At 44.8% G+C, this 23,221-nt stretch overlaps 1 protein-coding gene across 4 annotated transcripts in view; it reads right to left on the bottom strand.

Moving 5' to 3' along the window:
- Positions 1–23,221, bottom strand: part of CCDC60 (coiled-coil domain containing 60) — a 192,057-nt gene that overhangs the window by 53,753 nt on the left and 115,083 nt on the right. For all 4 annotated transcript variants that reach the window (XM_025889478.2, XM_025889477.2, XM_073880950.1 and 1 more), the window contains exon 3: positions 7,063–7,233. In XM_025889478.2, coding sequence (XP_025745263.1) covers positions 7,063–7,233 — 171 coding nt within the window. The remainder of the gene's footprint in view (positions 1–7,062; positions 7,234–23,221) is intronic.

A 23,221-nucleotide genomic window follows, 5' to 3' on the forward strand; every position in this document is an offset into this window, starting at 1 on the left:
TTGTGATGAGGCTGAGTGGAAGAGTGTATGGTTCTTCAATAGCACAAAATAGGGAGTTTGAGGGTGCCTGGGTGGCTCAGTTGGTTAAGCGACTGCCTTTGGCTCAGGTCATGATCCTGGAGTCCCGGGATCGAGTCCCACATTGGGCTCCCTGCTCAGCAGGGAGTCTGCTTCTCCCTCTGACCCTCTTCCCTCTCGTGCTCTCTATCTTTCATTCTCTCTCTCTCAAATAAATAAATAAAATCTTAAAAAAAAAAAAAAAGATGCTCTTTACTATAAAAAAAAAAAATACGGAGTTTGGCTGAAATGGGGCCAGGGAGTACTTCTTGGAGGAAGTTGTGGCAATTTAGAACCACATGCCCCAAGTTCTTTGACTCTCTTCCAAGAGAAAGATGGCCATATGTGCCCTTCTCCTGGAATCTTGGTTCTGTGAGTTGCTAAGCTATTAGAATGTGTTAATCAAAAGAAATTGATGTGATGCCCGTTTCTGGGCGTAGGCTCCACGAACTGGCAGCTTCTCCTTCTTATGTCTCAGGATGCTCACTGTTAGCACCCAGCCATGGCCATGCTGTGAAGAAGCTGGCAGCCTGTGAAAAAGCCCCTAGGGCGAAGAACCATGGCTGCTGGGTCTCAGCCCTGGCTGAGCTCACAAGCTGACAGCCAGCTCCAAGTGGCCACCCATGTGGATGTGCCATGTTGGAAATGGACCCTTCGAGCTGCCCCAGCTAGTAGTGCTAGAGACAGTCTTCCCCACTTGCCCAGCTCAAGTTGCAGATTTGTGAGCAAAATAAATGTTTGTTGTCTTGAGTTCTTAAGTTCTGGAGTGGTTGTTCATACATAGCAGCAGTAACTGGAACAAACACTGAGCTAAAATCTGTAGGTTTGAATGGGAATTAAGTAGGTGAATGGGATGGGGAAAAGCCCTCCGGTGGTTGGGGGGGGAGGGGGCGGCATATCATGAGTGCAGAAGTAGGGGAGTGTGTGTGCGGCTGGGGCAGAGGGGGAAAGACAGGACTAGCCCATCCAGAGTCTTGTGGCCCCTGCTCAGACTTTGGTCTTTATCCTGTGAGGAATGGCAGCCATCCAGGGTTTTAAGCTGAAACCAATTTATGTCTTGAGAAGATCACTCTGGTTTTGTGTGGGGAATGAGGCCGAGGGGGGCAGAGAAGGCGGAGTAGGGACACACATTAGGAATTTACCTTTCTCCTGAGAATTCCAGGACAATCCTGCAGTCACAGAGTTAACTAAAAAATAGGACCAGAATCTAGGCCCCCTGATTTCCATTTCCACGAGCTCTTTATTCAACCCTAGAGCAGAGGGAGCCACAAGCAAATACATGGGCTTGCCGAGTTGTACTGGCCCAACCGTGTCCCCCAGTGGTTTAGATTACATAGAAATTAACCCAGCTGTTCCAGTCCTTAATCTCCGGTTTTCTGTTCTCCCACAACCAGATAACAAGAAAAATTCTACCCCTTGTTTTTTTCACCTTTTCAGCTAAATCTGCAACTGAAAAATGAGGTCACTGAGCACAGTGGGAAAGACTGCTTGCAAGCAGAAATCTTTTGGGACATGCTTGATTTTCTTTTTCCCTTTGCCTACTTTGTCAGACTTAAAACTTTTGTCTGAAAAAATTTATCCTATGGTCTTGGAGCCAGTGGGGGGCAGGGCGGGGAATAATCCCTCTTGCTTTTATAATGCGCAAGATCAAATACCTTGTTAAAAAAGTATTTTAAATTAACACTTGTCTTTTTGATACTTCCATGATTGGAATGATATTTATAGCACGTGGCTCTTAGATGAAATATGCTTTCGAACCTGCCTGGAAATGAAGATTTTTAGCCATAAATCTGAGGATTTTAGGTAATCAAGGCCCAGAGAGATCAAATTCATCTTATTGCATAATAAAAGCTAATAGTTACTGAGGGCTTCTTGTTTAGTATGCCAGGCTCTGCACTAAGCATTGTTTCATTGGATCCTCATAACAAACCTGGGAATTTGGTGCCACTCATATGGGTGAAGGAGGCTCAGAGAGGTACAGTGACTGGCCCAAAGTTAAACAGTTGTTTGGGTCAAGTCAGGACTCGAACCCAAGTCCTGTGCCCTTAACCACTACTCTGTACTGGTATGGAGAATCTCCCATTGCTATTTTATAACTCCTGCTTCCCCACCTGCATTTGATGGCTACACAGGAGTCATGGCCTACATTTTTATTTTAATAGCCAGACTTGTGCAGCTCCTAGAATCCACCATGTAAGACACAAGGAGACCAATGTCTATGAGAAGAACAATCTCATGTGTATTTAAGCTTATTAAACTTTAAATAAACCATGTCTCGCACATTGAAACATGGATGGGAGAAGAGAGAATCATGTTCTATGACCATGGAGTAAAATACCATCCAAACAAGGGAGATGTGGCAACAGAACTATTGAAAAAGTCGTAGGAGAATCTTTAACAGACGTCTCTCCCCCTTCCCCAGCCCCGGTCCATTTGCCTGGTAATCTGAGCACAGCTCCTGCAAGAAAGAGCCCCAAGTTCATTCTTTCTCTTTGTATCATGGAAAGCCTGCCAGTTGGCTAGTGTCACTAGGAGTCCCGGGCTCTAAGCACCACCAGGCTCAGGGAGGGCAGACTTTGCACTAAGCTCTTGGAACCCTCATGGAATGAGTAAGAACTGCCTTACTCATCGAGTGGCCTTCTCTCTATCATGTGCCTTTATCCCATGAGCAGACTTCATTGGTGGCCCATTGAGTGGCTAGATGCAGGTGGGTCAGGTCATGACTTGTCTGCTTTCTTTTCACTCTGAAAATCATGTTTCCAAAAGATGACACCATCAACACCCTCCTCTTTTAGCTCTGGCCTTCCTAACCAGAAATGCTGGCCACAGGAATTTCTGCTGGGCTGATACTGATGGGTCTAACCACGCCTCTTTCTGTTCAGCATTAAAAATCCTGCTCAAACGTCACACTTCTGGGGATTCTATCCAGACTCTCTTTTTGCCCCCTAACGTTGAGGGGATGGGGATTAGTGAAATAATAGAAAAGGTATCTACTGTCCTCTGCCCCTGGCTTCTGGCAAAGAGCTCCTGAAACCCTTGTAGTCTCCTAAGTGGTGATAGCACTAGGAACATCTTTTGTTCTAATGTTTGGTCTTAGACTGGTTCTTGACACAGAACTCCTAAATCCTTTGGAATTTCCTGCATGGTAAGAATGTCTTTTGCTCTAAGGAGGCAACCCTTGGGTGGGCTCCTGGATAGCTTCAGGATGGGGGCTGGCCACCAGAAAGACCACACCGTCTGTAGAAGCCTGGAACTTTCAGCCCCACTTGCCATTCTGTAGGAAAGGGGAGAGGGGCTGGCAATTGAGTTAATGTTAGATCATGCCTATGCGGAGAAGCTGCCATAAAAATCCCCAAATTATGGGATTCAGAAAGCTTCTGGGCTTGGTAAATATAGCCAAGTAGCAGGAGGGTGGCACTCCCCAACTCCATGGGGACAGAAGCTCCTGACCTCACCCTATTTACCTCTTCATCTGGCTGTTCATCTGTGTCCTTTATTATATAATTAACTGGCAAATGTAAGTTAGTGTTTCCCTGGGTTCTGTGCACCACTCTAGAAAATGATTAAGCCCAAGGAGTAGGTCAGGGGGACCCTGATTTATAGCCAGTCAGTCAGAAGTACAGGTGACAACCTGGGGGTTGTGGTTGGCATCTGATGTGGGGAGCAGTCTCGTGGGACTGAGCCCTTAAGCTGTGGGATCTGACGCTACCTCCAGGTCGATAGAGTCAGAATTGAGTTGGATGACAGGATGCCCCGCCGGTGTCTCGGAGAATTGCTTGGTGTGGTAGAAAACCTCACACATCTGGTGTCAGAAGTGTGAGTGTGGTCATGGCATCAGAGTAAAGGAGAAACACAGCAGGAGTGTTTTTCCTTTACAGGCACATTTACGGCCACTTCAGTGGGCATCCTCGGGTTGCTTTATTGTGCTCCTACTGTATGTGGTGGGGACTGTCCCTTAATCCTTTTCATATCTCAGTTACCCCAGAGGGCCTGCACATAGTAGGTCTTCAATAAATAATGGTTGGTTGTGCAGTAAGAAGGGGCCTGGAGCAACAAAGCCTCCTCACCCCCAAACTTACTTTGCAACTGGCTAAGATGAAGGTCGAAGACTATATTACACAAAGGGGCCATTGATATCTCACTGAAGATCTTGTGGGGAAGCAGAGAAATGGATTTATGCCTCACGCTATGAGGTAGAACCTCATAAAAATCCCCATTAGATGTCTCTGATCTCTCCCAGTGCTGGCTACTCTCTCTCTTCTCTCCCCCAAAGGGTCCCTTCTGCTCACACTCTTGGCCAGTCTTCTGGAGGTCTCCATTCTGCCTCTTAGGTAAAGCACTTCTGCTCTTTCTCTGTATCTACATATTCCCTTGAATACCCCTGGCTCTCCAAAACAGGCTCCTCCTTGGGATGCCCACCCCTGAAAAAGCATGGAGTGGGGATGGTAAATCATAGATATTTTCTCTCATCTTAGAATGGATAAATGAATGCACAAATGACAGCCCAGCTTATTTAGATGGACCCTTAGGGTAAAAGTAATCACAAACATTGGACAAAATAGAAAAAATAAAAATAAAAAAAGCAAAGAGCTGATACAAAGTGGGAATCTCCAGACAAAATGAAACCACATTTCTGAAACTCCAGACCACAGAGGTAAGCTAGCATGGGTGCTGCCCTGGTCTTAAGGACATTTGCCAATTTAGAAAAAGTTAACTTTCCTTCTAAAATAGCACACAGGGCAAGAGGGACAGAAACCATAGCCCAGGGTCTGCACAAATGAGGTGTTAAAGAGAAGACCCCTCTTATAATAAGCTGGGATTCCCAAGGGCCACACTTTCTGGGATGAGTATCTAGAAATGTACCAGCCCCTCATGGTCTTGCACTTGGCATTTGCAAACATCACCTGGAACCTTGAGCTTTAAGGAGATCCCCAACCATTAGTGTCCAGCCCCCTGACCCTCACCCCAGGACCTCACAGATCAGAACACCCCCCCTTTTTTTAATTAAGGTGGAAATTCACATAACATAAAATTATCTGTTTTAAAGTGTGCAGTTCAATGGCATTTGAATTGATGGTTGTGCAACCATCAACTCAGTGTGGTCCCAAAATATTTTCATCACCCCCAAGGGAGGCCCCCTACCCATTAAGCAGTCACTCCCCACTCCCCCACTCCCTTGACCCTTGGCAACCACCAATCTGCTTTGTGTCTGGAATAAACCTCAAAAACATTCTGGTAAGTGAAAGAAGCCAGATGCAGAAAGGTCACATATTATAGGATTTCACTGATAGGACCCTTGTTTTTAAGAAGCACATATTGAGGGGTGCCTGGGTGGCACAGCTGGTTAAGCATCCAACTCTTAGTTTCAGCTCAGGTCATGATCTAGGGTCCTGGGATAGAGGCCCACATCAGGCTCCATGCTCAGCACAGGGTCTACTTGAGATTCTCTCTCCCTCTCACTTTGCCCCTCCTGCTCATGCTCTCTCTCTCCCTAAAATAAATAAATAAATCTTTAAAAAAGGAAAGAAGCACATATCAATACTTCTCTATATTAACACTGTGAAGAACAGAATTTGGGACATATTGCGGAGGAGAGGGGGTATCTGCTCTGGGTTCCTTTCCTTTGTAGTTGGCAATCTGGCAATTTGGATCCTTGAAGCCCTAGCAGAGTGACTCTCAACCTTGGCTCCATACTGGAATCATTGTGGGAACTTTAAAACATACTCTATCCAGGGAACACCCCCAGAGAATCTGATGTAGTTGACCTGGGAAGTACCCTGGGCATTAGTATGTTGTATTACTTAGTTGTATCCATGGGATGAGGTGAGCTTTGGGTCCTCCTAGTCTGCCATCTTCCCCTGGGCATTGGTATTTTGAAAACTGCCCAGGCGATTCTAATGTGTAGCCAGGGTTGAGACCACTGCTGTAATAGGACAATGGCTATAGGGGTAGGCCATTTCTACCATGTTTCATCTCCACCTGCCTCAGCACCTCCTTTCTATCCCGGATTTGTGCTTCATTCAACTCTAAGTATCCTAGGAGTCTATCCATGCAGAATGGTGCAGGCTAGAACTTTTGGTGTCACTCAGATTGGGACTCAGGGAATGCTTTCTAACTTATGCCTTAGTCACAAGGGAATTATGTGAGACTTTCTAAACTTCATTCCTAACCTCTAAAAAGGGGGTGGGTAATAACAGTACCAATCTAAGGAATGTTTTGAAATTTAGATGAAAAGATGTGCATAAAGCACACAGTAGACACTCATTATAATTATTGTTGTGGTTGTTACTATCATCGTCCCTATTGCTACTGTTATGTGAGTGGACATTTCATAATGGACCCATCTGTTGATGGTCTTCTTCCAATCAGAGGAAAGACCTTTATAGAAAGAGGGGGGCTACTTTATTCAACAAACCAACAAATATTTCTTGTGCACCTGCTTTGGGTGGACCCTGAGCTAGGATTCAGGGATGCAGCTGAAGGTCTAGAAGAGAGATACTAATATGGGTTATAATAAACAAGCACACAAACACATTACAGGAACCCTGAGTCTGAATGGGTTTTGGAGGGGCTTGATCTGAAGTCCAGGAAGTAACAGGAGAGGGCAGCATTCACCCTGAGCTTTTAATAAGTAGAACTTGAGTTGGAAAAGGATGTGGGGAAGAGTATTTAAGGCCCAAGGAACAGTGTGAGGAGAGGCCTAGGGGTAGGGGCAAGCCTGGTAAAGAGAGGGAAAGAGGCACATTTGGGGACCAGCAAGAGTTCTTTGATATAGCTCTTGGCATCAGACATGAGGACAGACATCTGTTGTAGAAGACACTCCACTGAGTGCCAGGAGGTGAGGCTGACAAGGTAAGTTGGAGCAGACTAAAAGAAATGGTCAGACGCCATCCAGAGAGGGGACTTCCGGTCAGAGACAGCCACCATCTCCCAGCCCAGCCGGCGGCTACACTCTGCATGGCCCTTCCCCAGACTGTTGGCACTGCAGATGCCACATCTACTTACGTCAAAAGAATTTCGCCATAATGGATTTCTGACATCTTTTTGGCTGGCTGGAATTTATGTCTTTCTTCTTCTTTGAGTTTCTGAAGTTGCTGTAGCTTCTTTTTCAAGGCACTCTCCTCTTGCAGCATGCTGAAGTATCCGCGGCCCATCTTTACCGACCGAATCAACACGCTGGAGGTGGGGGGTTGGGGAGAGAGGGAAGGAGAGAGCAACAAAGCTGAGCTGACCGTTAAGACAATGCCATCTTTTTCTGGGACTGGTCATCTCTGAAGGGCACCCTCATACCTGCAGGGCAGGAACCTTCTTGCTTTTGGAACTCCAGAGTCAGATGGACCTGACCTTGAATATTTAACCTCTCTGGTCTCAGTTCCTTCCTCACTCCATTATTCAACAAATCTTTATTGAGCACCTACTATGTGCAGGCACTCTGTTAGGTGCTATGAAATGAGCATAATGATCTACACCCCCACAGGATGAGACACATTTAAGCATGGAAGGGGCTTGTCCATGATAATCAGTAGCAGATCAGTACTCTAGAGCCTGGGCTCCTGGCCAAAGCTGCCTTCTCTGATTCCCCTAAATGCTCACATTTTCTTCATGCGCTTCACAACGGCCGCAGAAGTGGAGTTAGTAAGGTGTATAGGTGCTCACTGTGTCATGTAACCTAAGTTGAGACTTCGTGATTCTTTTCTTGCTGACTCCACCACTGTCCTAGTCAGACATCTTGATACTGGCTTGATGCCAAGACATTCTGTGCCTAATGGTCTATACACCTCCCCCACTTTGCCATTTGTCACCTTGGGGTTGGAGTTTGGCAGCACTCTGATGGAGAAGGAGTAAACACATCTCTCTGTCCACCTATCTGACTTTCTGGGAAGTTGTGGGAAATAAATTTCTGTTGTTTGCAAGCTTCACGGGCTGTGGTACCTCATTATAGCAGCTGGAACTGACTAGGACAGGTGAGTCCGAAGACGGCCCGTTCAGGAAACTACAAGTATCTTTAAAAAGCTGGAGCACAGAAACAATGTGGGAAAGTGGCCAGAGCTAACGCTGGCAACTGGCCGGGAACAGGTGGTCCAGGGCTTTGGGGTCTGGATTGAAGCGAGCCCCCATCTGGGAGTTGCTAGAAATAGAACTTGTACAAATGCTTCAGGAATCTGCAAATGTTTGAGTTTTCATGAACATTTTTTCAAGCTAATAACAATGCAAAATCACAAAACATCCTGTTTTACACCAGATCGATTCATTTTGTACAAGCTTTTCCTGCCATTTCTATTGTGTTGACCAATTCTGCAATGCACATTTTTTCCACATCTTAACATGTTTGAGACGAGGGTGTGTCTTATAGTCACTGCCAGCCAGATGGCAGTTGTATTGTGTTTGTCATCATCTACACAGTCAAACTTGGTTGTGACTCCAGACAGCCTGACCACACAATACCCCCCTTGATGTTTTAGACCACAAAACCACTGGATCATGAGCTGGGGTCTGAAACACCCCCCCCTTTTTTTGAAACATATTCTTCTAAAATCAAGACAGTGCCAATATCAAAATTTGCAGACTGGGGGTCAGCAGCTAGGAAGAAAATCTTGGCGACAATAGCAAAGCATCCTTTTAAGAAATGTTGCATCCAGCATTGTTGACTCTAATGGAAACATATGATTCAGAAGAGCTGGACTTTAAATATGAATAAGTTTGAAGAATCTCTTAAGCAATGTATTTCTCTTATATTTTCCCTTTTATGCAAATGGAAAATGATATATAAAAAATTGTCTAGGAGAGTGAAGAAGAGCTTTTAAAAATCATGACATCATATTTTTATGAAATTGAAATTCTAGAAGGATAAGAAAACATTGTTTTAATTTAAATTGGCAGTGTTTTTATCTTGTTTTAAGTGATGTGTCTTAGCTTCAATGACAGCTTAGACGAAATATGGTATGTGAGTTTCTTATAAATATGTCACAGGCAGGTCATCAGTGATCTTTTTCTAAACTCAGACCTTGCTTCTCAGCTCATGTCAACTTTTCTGAAGGTCTACACCATCTGTCACATGTCCAACACAGCCATCCATTGAAGGCAAGGATCAGGCATTATCCCTGTTCATATTCTTGTCACAGCAAAATAATCTCTTAGTTTCCTCTTGGACAAAATTGTGCAAAAATAAATGAATGTGTAACCTAAGGTAACACAGTGAAACCAATTACAGATAACTTTGGCCCTTAATTGTCAGTTGTAGGTGCTTTTGCCTGGCTTTTATTTTTAAGTTTATGAATGTGAGCAGTTGATATGATGTGGAATTCGTGTTTGAAATAACAGTGTGCTTCTATTTTGCTTTCAATCTTCGGAATCCACTAGTCAAAAGATTGTCCTGAGGTTGCAAAATAACCTGATAAAAAAGAAAACTGTTACCATTGGCAACCCCTTAATTTCACAAATGAGGGTTTTCTTGCTGTAGCGCAAACAAAGCAATTACAGAGCCACCCTGGGGGCTGGGGCTGATGTGACAGCAACCTTTGTTGTGTTACTTCACTGAGACCTCTTGCTCAAAATTTGGTTCAGAGGTTGAAACTGACACCACAGATGCACTAAAAATGTGTGAAGTGACTTAATACTCACATAATGAGGCTTTCTGGGCAGAGCAGGGAGGGCTCCCAAGCAGGTCTGAAATCAACCTGCGAGAGCAGGGAGGGGTGACTGGCTTAGGGTTTTATCGTGGTGAGGGAGTGGGGTTGGAGTGAGCTGTAGAGGCCACTCTGCTGCTTGAGCTTCCCTCCAGTACCAAAAGAAGAAGCAGCTGGACTTTCTTGTTAGCTTGCCCAGGTGTGGGCAGAAGGGGAAGAGACAGTGGGGGGAGACTGAAAGCTGCCAACAGTCACACATCAAAAATGGAGTTAGATTTTTTTAAATATTTTATTTATTTATTTGACATATATAGAGAGAGACAGAGTGAGCACAAGCAGGGGGAGTGGCAGGCAGAGGGAGAAGCAGGATCCCCACAGAGAAGGGGGAGCCCAATGTGGGACTCGATTCCAGGACTCCGGGATTATGACCTGAGCCGAAGGCAGTCACTTAACCAACTGAGCCACCCAGGCACCCTGGAGTTAGATTCTTTATTGCATTAATTCACACCCAACTTGATATTTGTCTGTTTGCTTGAATAGCTGCATCATTATCAACCATCCAACAAAAATTTGTTGAATGCTTACTGTGTGCCAGGCACTATTCTGGGCGCTGAGATACAGCAGCAAACAAAACAGCCACAGAATTCCTGCACTCATGAAGTTCAGGTGGAGACAGACAAAAACAAAGAAGTAAACTGTAGACAATATATGAAGTGCTGTGGAGGAACATAAAGTGGGGACATGGGGAGAGTGACTGCTAGGGGTGGAGGGGTGTGTGCAATTTTAGATAGAAGATCAGCTGAATGGATAAAGAAGATGTGAGATACACACACACACACACACACACACACACACACACACACAATGGAATACTACTCAGCCATAAAAAAAAAAAGAAATTTTGCCATTTGCTACAATGTGGATGGAACTAGAGGGTATTATGCTAAGTGAAATAAGTCAATCAGAGAAGGACAATTATCTTATGATTTCACTCATGTGCAATTTAAGAAACAAAACAGGGGAGCATAGGGGAAGAGAGGGAAAAATAAAACAAGATGAAATCAGAGAGGGAGACTAAGAGATTCTTAACTATAGGAAACAAAATGAGTGTTGTGGAGGAGAGGGGGGTGGGGGGATGGGGTAAATGGGTAATGGGCATTAAGGAGGATAAATGATGTAATGAGTACTGGATGTTATATACAACTGATGAATCACTGACCTCTACCTCTGAAACTAATAATACACTATATGTTAATTAATTGAATGTAAATTAAATAAAATTAAATTAAAAAAATAAATAGATCAACAAAAGGTCTTGCTGAGAAGGTGTCATGCAGGTTTCTGGGGGAAGAGTGTTTCAAGTAAAGGGAACAGAATATGCAAAGGCCCTGGGCAAGTACAGTTTTAGTTTAAGAAAGTTTAGTTTTCATGGAGTAAAATCTGATATTGCACAATACATTTGTGCTACTAATACATTGTATTTGCTTTAGATATTGGTGTTCTATTTAAGACTTGTAGTAGAAAGGTCCTGCTCTAAAAAAGGAAGGAAGGAAAGAAGGGGAAAAGGAAGGAGGGCAGGGAGGAAGGAAGGGAGGGAGGGAGGGAGAGGGAGAGAGGGAAGGAAGCTGGGTCCCAGATGGGAAAATGTAGGGAAATACCAGGGGACACTGCTGCTCTGGGCACCTGATGCTTCCCCACAGTCTTGCACCAGGGTGCTACTCCAGGAAGCAGTGGATTTTACCATTTTAATTAAGAAGCTCATTGCTAATAACTCAATCTAACATCCTCTTGTTCAGGACCCCAGTAACAGAGCTGTAGAGGCCACTCTGCTGCTGGATGTCAGTAAGACTTAAGCGCTTCCAGTGTGCTCTTGAGATATAATAAATCATGCAGATAAGAGGCCTTTGTAGTGAACTACGCAGTGATGTGATTTCACATCTGTGTAGAACTTAGCCCTACCCTCCACTATGTCTGTGCCCCACCCTCGCAACCCCCTCACTCCTAGATGCATGGATTAACTTATTTGTCCTCACAACAGCTCCATGTTGTATGTAGATGCTGCCATTATCACTGGGTCTGAACCCAGGTAGTGGATTCAACTGTGGAGTCCAGCTGTCCGTTGTGCTGGTTTATAGAATGTCAGGATGTTTCCACTGGAAAGTCTCACCTGCCTACCCTGGAAATGCCTTCCATTGACTTTAGAGATTCCATGGGCCACTGGGTCCTTGGCTAACTTGGGTGGCTTGGCATTGACTGGCAGGTGTCAGAACTTTCCTTTAGCTGTGAAACCTCCCTTGGCATCGCCCAGATTCTCTTAGCGAGTGAAAGGTCGTCAGTGAAAGGTGTCCGTCCTAGGACAGACCACAGTCTTCAGGGACAGAGAGTGGGGGCAGGCGTGGAGAAGACTCATCATGTGTGATATTGTGCACAATAATGGCAGGGGTCCCACAGATGTGGAACAGACCTGGCCAGTTTGGTGGGCTTTGGGCTCGGATTTCAGTGTCTGATTTCAAAGCCTCTGTCTTCCCGTGAAGAACCTGTAACCAACTAGATCCTGAAAGGTGTGTATTATGGATTGAACTGTGTCCTGCCGAAATTCATAGGTTGAAGCCTTAACTCCCAGTATCTCAGAATGTGACCTTATTTAGAAATAAGGTCATTGCTGATGTAATTAGTTAAGATGAGGTTGTGGCTGGAGTAGGGTGGGCCCCTCATCCAATATGACTGGTGTCCTTATCAAAAGGGGAAATTTGGACCCAGGCATGCACACAGGGAGAATGCCGTATGATGAAGGCAGAGATTCGGGTGATGTTTGCACAGGCCAATAAGGAACATGAGAGATGGCCTGCAAATCATGAGAAGCTAGGTGGAGGCATGGAACAGTCTCCCTCATGGGCCTCCAAAGGAACCAACCCCCTGACACACTGATCTTGGACTTCTAGCCTCCAGAAGTGTGAGACAATACATTTCTGTTGCTGAGCCACCTGGTGTGTGGTGCTTTGTTCTGACAGCCCTAGCAAACTATTACAGTGTGATCAGATATCTAGGCCTATGCTCATGGAACCACTTAACTGTTTTTATTGTCTTTGGCTGTAAGGGCTAACCACATCCTTATTAAATTAATTTATAAAAAGTGACAGGTCCATGTCACAGCAAATAAAAAGGGCTTGACTATTATGTGCCATGCCTTAGGCTGGACATCTGTTAGGTGTTGGACTCTATGTTAGGCACTGACTCTATGTTAAGTTCTGTTTGGGGCACTGGCATTACAAAGGTGAACACATGCTCAAAGAATTCATAGGCTTTACCTCTGCAATCTTAGTGATCTTTTTATTGTAATTAAGAGGTCAGTGAGAGATTTACTTGACTCATTTATGTTCTTATTCCAAAAAGTATTGGAAAAAATTTTAAAAAGTGATACAGGCAGGGGAAACAAGAAGGCCAAAATTAGGTTAGACAGGCGTCAGAACCTGCACCACATGATCAAGTGTGCCAGTTTGGCCCTGAGCATCCTAGTGGCTAATGCAAGAGGGAAGCACAATCCCTCATGTGATTCCTAATGTCCGTAAAATTTTTAAAGAACTCTTCAGGAGATGCCTACTTATTCCTGGTGTTGAAACTGGGAAGAGATTTCGCTCAAGGATCTGTACAGGGAGGACACCGTGTAAAGCCACTTCTGTAACAAAACCCTAAATGCCAATAGTGATGAATGCCTCTGTAACTCACAAAAAGGGGTAGGGGAGCCCATCTTGAGGAATCTAGCCAGTAAGTGTTCTGTTGGAATTACCACCCCTTTTCAACCAAGGCAGCCAGACTCCCAGCTGCTAGATATTCTGGAAAGAGCTGGGTGAGAGATGAGCGGGGTTGGGGGGGGAGGTTCTGGGCCCTCATGTCAGACACACCAGGGAACTTCAGGCTACAAGATGTTCATTCAGTGAGCTGAGAGGTGCTCCCACGGTACCATAGAGGCCCATTTAAAAATACTTAATATTTTAGCAAATTCCCATCTAATTCCCGTGTATGTTCCCTACATTTTCTCCATCATTATTGCTGATTACCAGGCTATTTGTGTGAAGGGAGCTATTTGCAGGGAAGAGCAGTTTTTGCCTTTAAATCCACTCACCCGGGGCTTCCTGTTCACTGCTTTCCATGCTGTAAAACTCCCCTGGCTAACATTGCAAGAGGAACGATGGGGAGTAAAATAATTAACTGCATCAGGCAAGCAGAGGAAGAAGCCGATTATAAAATGGAAACTTTCCTCTACCCAGTGCCACTTATTCTTAACCAGTGCATGGGGGTGGGTTTTTATTTTTAAGGAACATATGTTCTCTGTACTGGAGTCTGTGTGTGATCCCATGAATGGAGATTGCTCACTTGGGCAACAGGAGTATTCTCAGCAGGGCTTAGCTGAGACAGACCAAAGGCACAGAAGTAAGGAAGCCCAGGTTTTTCTCCCAAGCACCTTCAGAATTGAGGAGCAGTAAATACATGGTGAGGCTTGCAGGGGACAGCCTCTGCATGGGACCTTTACTTTGCCTCTCTCTTAGGCAGGTTTTAAACCTCTTTGAACTACAGGGGCACCTGGGTGGCTCAGTCGGTTAAGCATCTCCCTTCAGCTCAGGTCATGATCCTGGAGTCCTGGAATAGAGTCCCACATCGGGTTCCCTGCCCAGTGGGGAACCCGCTTCTCCTTTTCCTTCTGCCCCTCCTCCCACTCGTGCTCTCTCTCTCTCAAATAAATAAATAAAATCTTAAAACACACACACACAAAACCTCTCTGAACTACAGCCTCTTCATCTTTGAATGGGAAAAATCTTAGTTCTTGCCTCAAAGGGCCTTTGGGAGGATTAAGTGAGGTGGTGGACATAAAGAGCTTAGTACAGTGCCTAGTACATAGGACTCAATGATTGGGAGCTATAATTGTTATTGCCAACTCGATAACAGTCCCGAGGGTTCGGTGTGATTTATAGGTGAGAAAACAGGGAGTGGGGTAAGTAAATGATGAGGGTCCATAACAGCTGGAAAGTGGCAAAGCAGGGATTGGAAGCCAGGGGGGCTGGTTCCAGAATTTTCCTCTCTCCACCTGCATGCTGCAAGGTCAAGCACATTCAGCAGGAAGCTTTAAAGCTTTGACTTTGGGTATCTCCAGACTATATCTTGTATGCACAGTTCATCTCTAGACCTTTAGAACAGAAACTGGTGGCTTACCTTTTCCCCCTTTAGACCATGTTTTACCCAATCCAAGATACCACCTATGGCAGATTAAAGTCATTATTCACATTCTCCCATTCCCTGCATTCCAGTGTGCAATATACTTCCCAGCACCCTGACTTTTGGCTTTCACGTGACTTCCTTGGCCTATGGATGTTAGCAGATATGACTTGAACAGAGGCTTGAAATAAGCTGCTCAGTTGGGCCCATGACAATAACAAAACCCACTATTTTGCTGAACCCAGAAGAATGAGAAAGGCATGAGGAACAGAACTGAACCCACCTAATCTCAGCCAAGATTGGCCAAACCCCAGTTAACCTACAGACACACCAGCAAAGGAAGAAATACTTACTGAAAGTCGCTGGGTTTGGGGCAGCTTGTTACATAGCGTTATGGTGAAAATAGCTGACCGATACATCATCTATTATAAGATGCACTTTTATTTTTGACCCACAAAGAAGGAAAAACCCATGCCAGTTAAATTAAGAAATAATTGTACATTACATTCCCAGTTCAGAGATGTTAAAATGTGTGTGTGGGGGGGAATGTCCCTCTTAGATATGATAAAATATGATATTAAAAAAGAAATTGCCTCAGACCTGAGAAAAGATGTTCCAGAACAGAACTTAGATCATAAAGTAATTAACAGCTCATTCTGAGACGTAAATAGCATACTTAATAAAATATTTGTGCAAATTTCTGATATCTTCTGATGAGATTAAGAGCACTTTCGGGGTTTTAGATTTACCCACACAGCTGGATCACCAGACTTGTAACAAGCCTCTTAACCTTTAACTAACCATTCCTCCCTTGAGCGGGGCTATCTAGCTCCTTGCTGCTCAAAGTGTGGTGGTCTTTATACTAGCATCATGAGCATCACCTAGGAGTTTGTTAGAAAGGCAGAATCTTGGGTCCTGCCGGGACCTCCTGAATGAGAATCTGCATCTCAACAGGACCCCCCAGGTGATTTCATATACATATTGAAGTCTGAGATGCATTTGTCCAGCTGCGAACAAAAACAAAAACCAACAAAACAAAACAATTCTCCAGAAAGAAATCCTCGACTGGCTCTATTAGAAGCCTGCTTCCCTTGCTACAGGATTTGAAATAAAACTTTAACACACGCTAGCAGTCACTTCATCACAGAAAGGTCTTTAAAGCACGTAGGTAGCAGACATTGTCACCCTTTGAGGGCACTCTGCTTGCAATGAGTCTCCCGTTACCTGAATCCGCCTCCATCCCCAGGGCCCTAGAGGAAACTAGGACTGAACAGCATCAAAAGCAGCCCCAGCTCCCTTCACAGGGGCCTTTTGAGAAGCTGTGGAGTTCTGCGGACTTGGGGGAGTAGCAAAGGGAACTCGTGTTCACCCTTTCTATTAGGGGAGGCATGGGATTAACCACCGCAAATCACTTTGTTAAAAACCAACAGCCCAGATGTACTTTAAAAAAACAAACAAAACAAAACCTAACTTTTAATGGTATTAGGGCTCTGCATCCAGCTGGTTTTCACTCACATTTTCCGTCTCTGCCTGCAAGAAATATGAGGCTATAAAGCCAGGAATGGTTCAACGGAGGAAGACAGAATGACATTAAAATGAACAAACACTCCTGGCAATCCGATTTCGGGGATGTCCTGCTCTCGAAGACAGGAATTGCCTACACGGGTAATTTTCACTTAACAAATTTTACTGTTTTCAAATAATAGCAAATAAACCGGTTTCTTTTCAGTTTGTGGAGGTTGGAGACTTGGAGAGCCCTTTTCATCTGGCTGGCTCATGCCTTGCTTTGTCAGCCCACCCAGACATATTGATTTCGGAGAGGGAGAGAGCCAACCTGGTGGAAAGAAGGGATCTGAAATGCCATCCTTAAATTCTTGAATTTTCAGGCAACCCATACAGGCAAATTAATAAATGCAGCCCCAGTTCAAACGCAGCCCCAGTTCAAACGCACCCAGCAAATATTTTGCATTTAAATGCCCGCATTAGAATGTTTATACAATAACTTAATAAATCTAGCCTGGCTGCCAAATTGACAAGAAGGTGAGAATCATTCATTAAAATGCAAATGCAATTGAGATGAAATTTGGAATACATTTATTACAGCAATTGAACTTCAGTCAACTGTAGTCACAACACAGATTTTGAACTGCCTTTCAGACAAAAGGACGTGTTGTAGTATTCCGCCCCCCACCACCCAAGTTAATATCTTTGTCAGCATGCAAATTAAAGCCATTTCCTGAGTGCTAATGATTTGCAATGGAGGATTTCACTCTTCTTTATAGGACAAGATTGCCAGAGATAAAGGTCAACTGCATACACAAAAGATTGCACTAGTAACATATTGTGTATACAGCAAATTGATGGCAAACATATTCTGAGTGCTTATCGCAACCGCATTCTTATGAAATCACATCTGAACATCTCTTTACCATCTCCGGGTCATTTGCTAATTGTACTGCCCAACAGTGGGAGACTTGCCCAGTCAGGATTTCACCTCACCGGTCAAGTTTCAGATGGATCTCGGTCCTTCCTGAATGACTCAGCCCCCCAAAGAGGTCCCGTTCGTTCTTGGGTTCCTTTTGATCACAAAGCAGATGGAAGAAAGACACGGCTGGGACTCGATCCTCAATGGAGACGTCACTGTTTACCTGCTTCAGTTTTATTCTCTCTGGCTCCTTTGCACAAGTCAGGTGCCATTTGTGAGGTGTGGGCTCCCCGCGTGCGCACCTAGCAGACACCATCTGGGGTGGAAGAAGGCACAATGGAGAGCATTTTCTTTGGCCACAAGTAAGTTTGCTGTTCAGGAGTCGCTCTAGGGTGGCAAAAAGCAGCGTGTTTCACCTGTCAAATGGGGAGATTACTTCTGTGCCCTTGACCGGCTTCATGTCCACTCACTGATCAGGAAGTGATGCTAACTCTCATTTTAAATATGATCTGACTGCCTTCCTTCCGGTTGCTGCCATCTGAGCCAGAAACCATCATTCGTGGCCTCTGTTATTCTAAGTAGCTTGCTGGTCTTTTTCCTTTTCCCAACCTGTGTCTGCCTGGCTGCCCCAGGGCGCTTTCTAAAATGCACACCTCATCATTCCCATCAGAGCCCACAGAACCCTTCCACGGCTTTCCACTGTCCTCAGGACAAAGTCCAGAATCTTCCACGACAGTAAGGCCCTCTAAGATATGGGCTTTATCTTGAAGGGAAATAGAATATGCCATCCCCAAATATACCTCTGTGGCTATTGATTGTTTTGAATTAAAGTCACTTAAGATACAGTCAGTCCAAGGAGGACACTCTGATCCTCCTTTGTCCCCCTGAGAGCAGGAATTAAATCTCTCTTGTGAAAGGTACCCTCCTGTACCAGGAGGAAGAGAGGCATCCTTATTGATATGGGAAACAAAGGCAGAAGAAAAATTATTAATTTCATTACTACCTAGAGCCCACTGACAAGTCCTTGAAACAGGCAGAGTGACATTCCTCTAGGGACTCAAGGGCTTCAATGTTAATACTTTGCTAAGGGCAAAAGGCAATCTTAGCCCAACCCCCAGGATCCTGTAAGTCTACTTTAACATATAAAAATTCCTTTGGAAACTTCCCTTATCTCTATACCCCCAAGACATGTTGGCGATCAACCCTCAAGCATATGACCTGCTGATATACATCTGAAGGATCTCGTGACTCGGGTTTTACTAGACAACAAGAGCTAACCCCCTCAAGGTCCTGGAAACCTTGCTTCTAAATTCCTTCCAGACTTAAACTATCCCTAATCCCCTCCCAACTTGAAAGTATATAATGGGCCTCTGCTCATGACCCCATGCAGCTCTTTCTGCCCACAGGTCCTATCCCTGTGCTTTAATAAAACCACCTTTTTGCACCAAAAACATCTCAAGAATTCTTTCTTGGCCATTGGCTTCAAACCCTAACATCTTTCCTACATCACTTATCTCGGGAGAGGGAATTCAGGGCCCAGAAGGCTGTGTGAAAAACCCTTCTTGCTTCTCCACTAATTTGTGACTCCCAAGCCCAAACCCCTTGCTCTTGTCAGTTCTTCACTAATGTGTTGTTGTTGGTCCAGAAGGTATAAAAGGTGCCTGCTTTGGGTACTTCTGAGTCTCATATTTCTATGAACACCTGTATATACAAAATTACTTTTTTTTCCTCCTATTAATCTGTCTCCTGTCAATTTAATTATTAGACTGGCCAAAGAACCTAGAAGGGAAGAAAAGTTTTCCTGCCTAGCAATCTAAAACCACTTATCCAGCCGTTTCTTTGCGACTCTCTACCGCTTAAAACTGCACATGATTTTGCTGCTTCCTGCAGTAGCTTCTGCTGCTTCTTCACTTGGCTGATTGCTCTTTGTACTTCAAGGCTTGGGAAAAATTGTCAAAGGTGGACCATTCGATCTCACACTCCCCTCCCCGCCCCTAGCTCCTGGCTAGTTCAAGTACCTCCTCTGGGCACTCCCCAACCCCCAACTCCTTGCTTATGTGCTCCGCGTCATTGCACTCATCACCCTACATGGTGGTGGCCTATTTTTTAGTCCGCTTCTCCTACTAGACCGTGGGCTCCTTAAAGACAGTGCCTGGCAGAGAGAGCGCAGGCGATCTACACTTGCTGATTTTCCTCCTCTGTCCCCTTTCCTTCCTTCTACCTGCCAAATATCCATTTCCCCAGCTTCCTTGGTAACAAACCACATTATCTTGGGCATCCATAATGCCTAGATTAAAAAAAAAAATAACAAAACAAAACAACACGCAAACCATATTTTCCAGTTGCTCTAGCAGGTGGGACAGGCCAGTGAGGTACGAGTGCAAGTCATTGGGAGGGGCTTCTGGGAAAACGCTTTGAAGGAAGTTAATACAGCTGGGGGCATATGCCCTTTGACATTTTCCCCCTTCTTCCTTCCTGTTGCCTGAGACTTAGCTGTAATGGTTGCAGCCCCAGCAGCTTTTGTGTGAGCATGAGGAAACTCTGCAGTTGGAGGCCAGTACTAAGGATAGTGGATTGAAAGATGGAAGCTGGGTCCTACATGACCATGAAGCCACCGTATTCATACTTCCTCCAGAAGGTGAACCTCTTTTATGTGAGGGAGGTAAGCCTTTACCTTGTTTAAGTCCTGGTAGTTTCCAGTTCTGTTCGCTATGCAGCAGAACGTAGTCCCAGCTGAGTCTCTCTCTCTGTCTCTGTCTTTTTACCCTGACTAAACTGTCATGATTCTCACCTTTATTTGTATTTATTTATTTTTTAAAGATTTATTTTACTTATTTGAGAGAGAGAGAGCACATGCCAGCGAGCGTGTGCACAAGTGTGGAGGGGAAGCAGACTCCCCCCTAAGCAGGGAGCCCGAGGTGGGGCTCGATCCCAGGACGCCGAGATCATGACCTGAGCCGAAGGCAGATGCTTCACCGACCGAGCCACCCAGGCACCCCATGGTTCTCACCTTTAAAATGCCATCATCCTTGGCTAAATCGATGGCCATGGACCAGGGAAAGAGGTTGGGGGAGGTTGGTTTGGATAGTGGGAGACAGGCAAGAAAATAGGTCTCCGAGAGTCTCCCTTGACGGTGGCAGGGCAGTGGCTGTAGCTGAAGAAGCTACTGCTGTTGGGGGAGGAGGAAGAATGTGCCCCGTAAGGGCCTGAGCAAGGTGCTGAGCGAGGGACTCCAATATGCACTATCTCCTTGAATCCTCACAACAGCCTCAGGAAGTAGGGGGTTATACCCATTTTGCTGAGGAGCAAACTGAGGCTCAGGAAGGTCAAGTAGTCCAACCAGAGGTTCGTTAAGTGTTGGCACTGGAATTTAAACCCAGGTGGTTTGATCCAAAGTGTTGCACAAGGAAAATGCCCCGGTTTTGGAAATGGTCTGTTCTAGTTTTAGCTGGTTATTGTTTCCTTATCTCTTGGTGTCTGTGACTTTGGGTGGGTCATTATCTCCTTTCTTCCAGAGGCACTTTTCCTCAACTGTAGAACTGGGATAAGTGAATACCCAGCCTAGGGCATTGTTGAAACCATACATGAGAGGCAGTTAGCGTGGGGCCTAGAACCCTGGAGATACTCAGTAAATAGTAGCAGTCATGGTTTTCATCACCATCATCATCATCAAAGCCATGAATGGTTGCTGCTACAACCCTCTTGCTGTGCACACAGCCAGGCATGGGGGTTGTGGGGGCGGGGAGGGGGTTTGGCTCTAAGCCCTGCAAGGCTTCTGGGAAGTGGCACTTGGTTCAAGTGGCGAGCTTAGGAGGTTCTGTGCTTGGAGGGTGGTGGCAAGAACAGTGTAATTAGACCACAATTATTTGGGGATTTGGTAAATTGCATTATGCAGTAATTCATGAAAAGGTCCGTGAGTCAGCTGCCCATAGTGGTGGTGGGAAAAACACTTGGTTATCATGTCAGTAATGAAATTTATTAAGCTAAAGGACCAGGGAATTAACCTCTGTTCTGCTGAATAAGAAATTACATGCAGAAACCTTCTAATTATTTTAAGTGGTTTTCTTTTCTGGGTTCTTTATTTAATCTCTATCTCAGATCTTCAGTAATAGAAAAAAAATGAAGGAAGAGGAAGGGGAGAAAAAAGAGGAGGAGCATCTAAGGAACCCATATCACAACTTGTGTGGATGTTTCAGGGGAAGATTGCTGATAACAATGGATGCAAATCAGATCTATGGGTTTAGGTGAAAGTGGGATGTACATCAATGTCAGTTAAAAAGCTAGGTTCTGGGGCTCCTGGGTGACTCAGTCGGTTGAGGGACCAACTCTTGGTTTTGGCTCAGGTCATGATCTTGTGCGTTGTGAGATCGAACCCTGCATTAGGCTCTGTGCTCAGTGGGGAGTCTGCTTGAGATTCTCTCTCTCCCTCTCTGCCCTCCCCTGCTCGATCTCTCTCTCTTTCTCTCTCAAATAAATAAATAAAATCTTAAAAAAAAGAAAAAAGGCTAGGTTCTAATTCTCACTCTACCAGCAAGTGGCTGTGCAATTTAGGCAGAACAATTAACCACTCTGTTCCATTAGCTCGAGAAAACCATCCCCACCACCACTACCACGCCCACCATAACTATCATCACCACAGCTAGAACATGGATAATAACTATGTGCCAGAAACAGGAAAAAAAGCCTTTCCAGAGGTCCTAGGCCCTTTAACGTCTTTTTTTTTAAATTTTTTATTCTTATGTTAATCATCATACATTACATCATTAGTTTTTGATGTAGTGTTCCATGTTTCATTGTTTGTGCATAACACCCAGTGCTCCACGCAGAATGTGCCCTCTTTAATACCCATCACCAGGCTAACCCATCCCCCCACCCCCCTCCCCTCTAGAACCCTCAGTTTATTTTTCAGAGTCCATCGTCTCTCATGGTTCGTCTCCCCCTCCGACTTACTCCCCTTCATTCTTCCCCTCCTATCTTATTCTTTTTCTTTTTTCTTAACATATGTTGCATTATTTGTTTCAGAAGTACTGATCTGTGATTCAACAGTCTTGCACAATTCACACCGCTCACCATAGCACATACACTCCCCAATGTCTATCACCCAGCCACCCCATCCCTCCCACCCCCCACCACTCAGCAACCCTCAGTTTGTTTCGTGAGATTAAGCATTCCTCATACCAGTGAGGTCATATGATACATGTCTTTACCTGATTGACTTACTTCACGCAGCATAACACCCTCCAGTTCCATCCACGTCGTTGCAAATGGCAAGATCTCATTCCTATTGATGGCTGCATAATATTCCATTGTGCATATATACCACTTATTTATCCATTCATCTGTCGATGGACATCTTGGCTCTTTCCACAGTTTGGCTATTGTGGACATTGCTGCTATAAACATCGGGGTGCACGTACCCCTTCGGATCCCTACATTTGTATCTTTGGGGTAAATACCCAGTAGTGCAATTGCTGGATCGTAGGGTAGCTCTATTTTCAACTGTTTAAGGAAACTCCACACTGTTTTCCAGAGTGGCTGCACCAGCTTGCATTCCCACCAACAGTGTAGGAGGGTTCCACTTTCTCCATATCCCCACCAACATCGTAGGAGGGTTCCACTTTCTCCACATCCCCACCAACATCTCTCGTTTCCTGACTTGTTAATTTTAGCCATTCTGATGAGCATGAGGTGGTATCTCATCGAGGTTTTGATTTGGATTTCCCTGATGCCGAGCGATGTTGAGCACTTTTTCATGTGTCTCTTGGCCATTTGGATGTCTTCTTTGGAAAAAATGTCTGTTCATGTCTTCTGCCCATTTCTTGATTGGATTATTTGTTCTTTGGGTGTTGAGTTGGATAAGTTCTTTATAGATTTTGGATACTAGCCCTTTATCTGATATGTC

This window comes from Callorhinus ursinus, unplaced genomic scaffold (assembly GCF_003265705.2).
Source record: "Callorhinus ursinus isolate GAN/ISIS: 27379988/994484 unplaced genomic scaffold, GSC_fseal_2.0 scaffold41, whole genome shotgun sequence".
NCBI classification, from domain to species: Eukaryota; Metazoa; Chordata; class Mammalia; order Carnivora; family Otariidae; genus Callorhinus; species Callorhinus ursinus.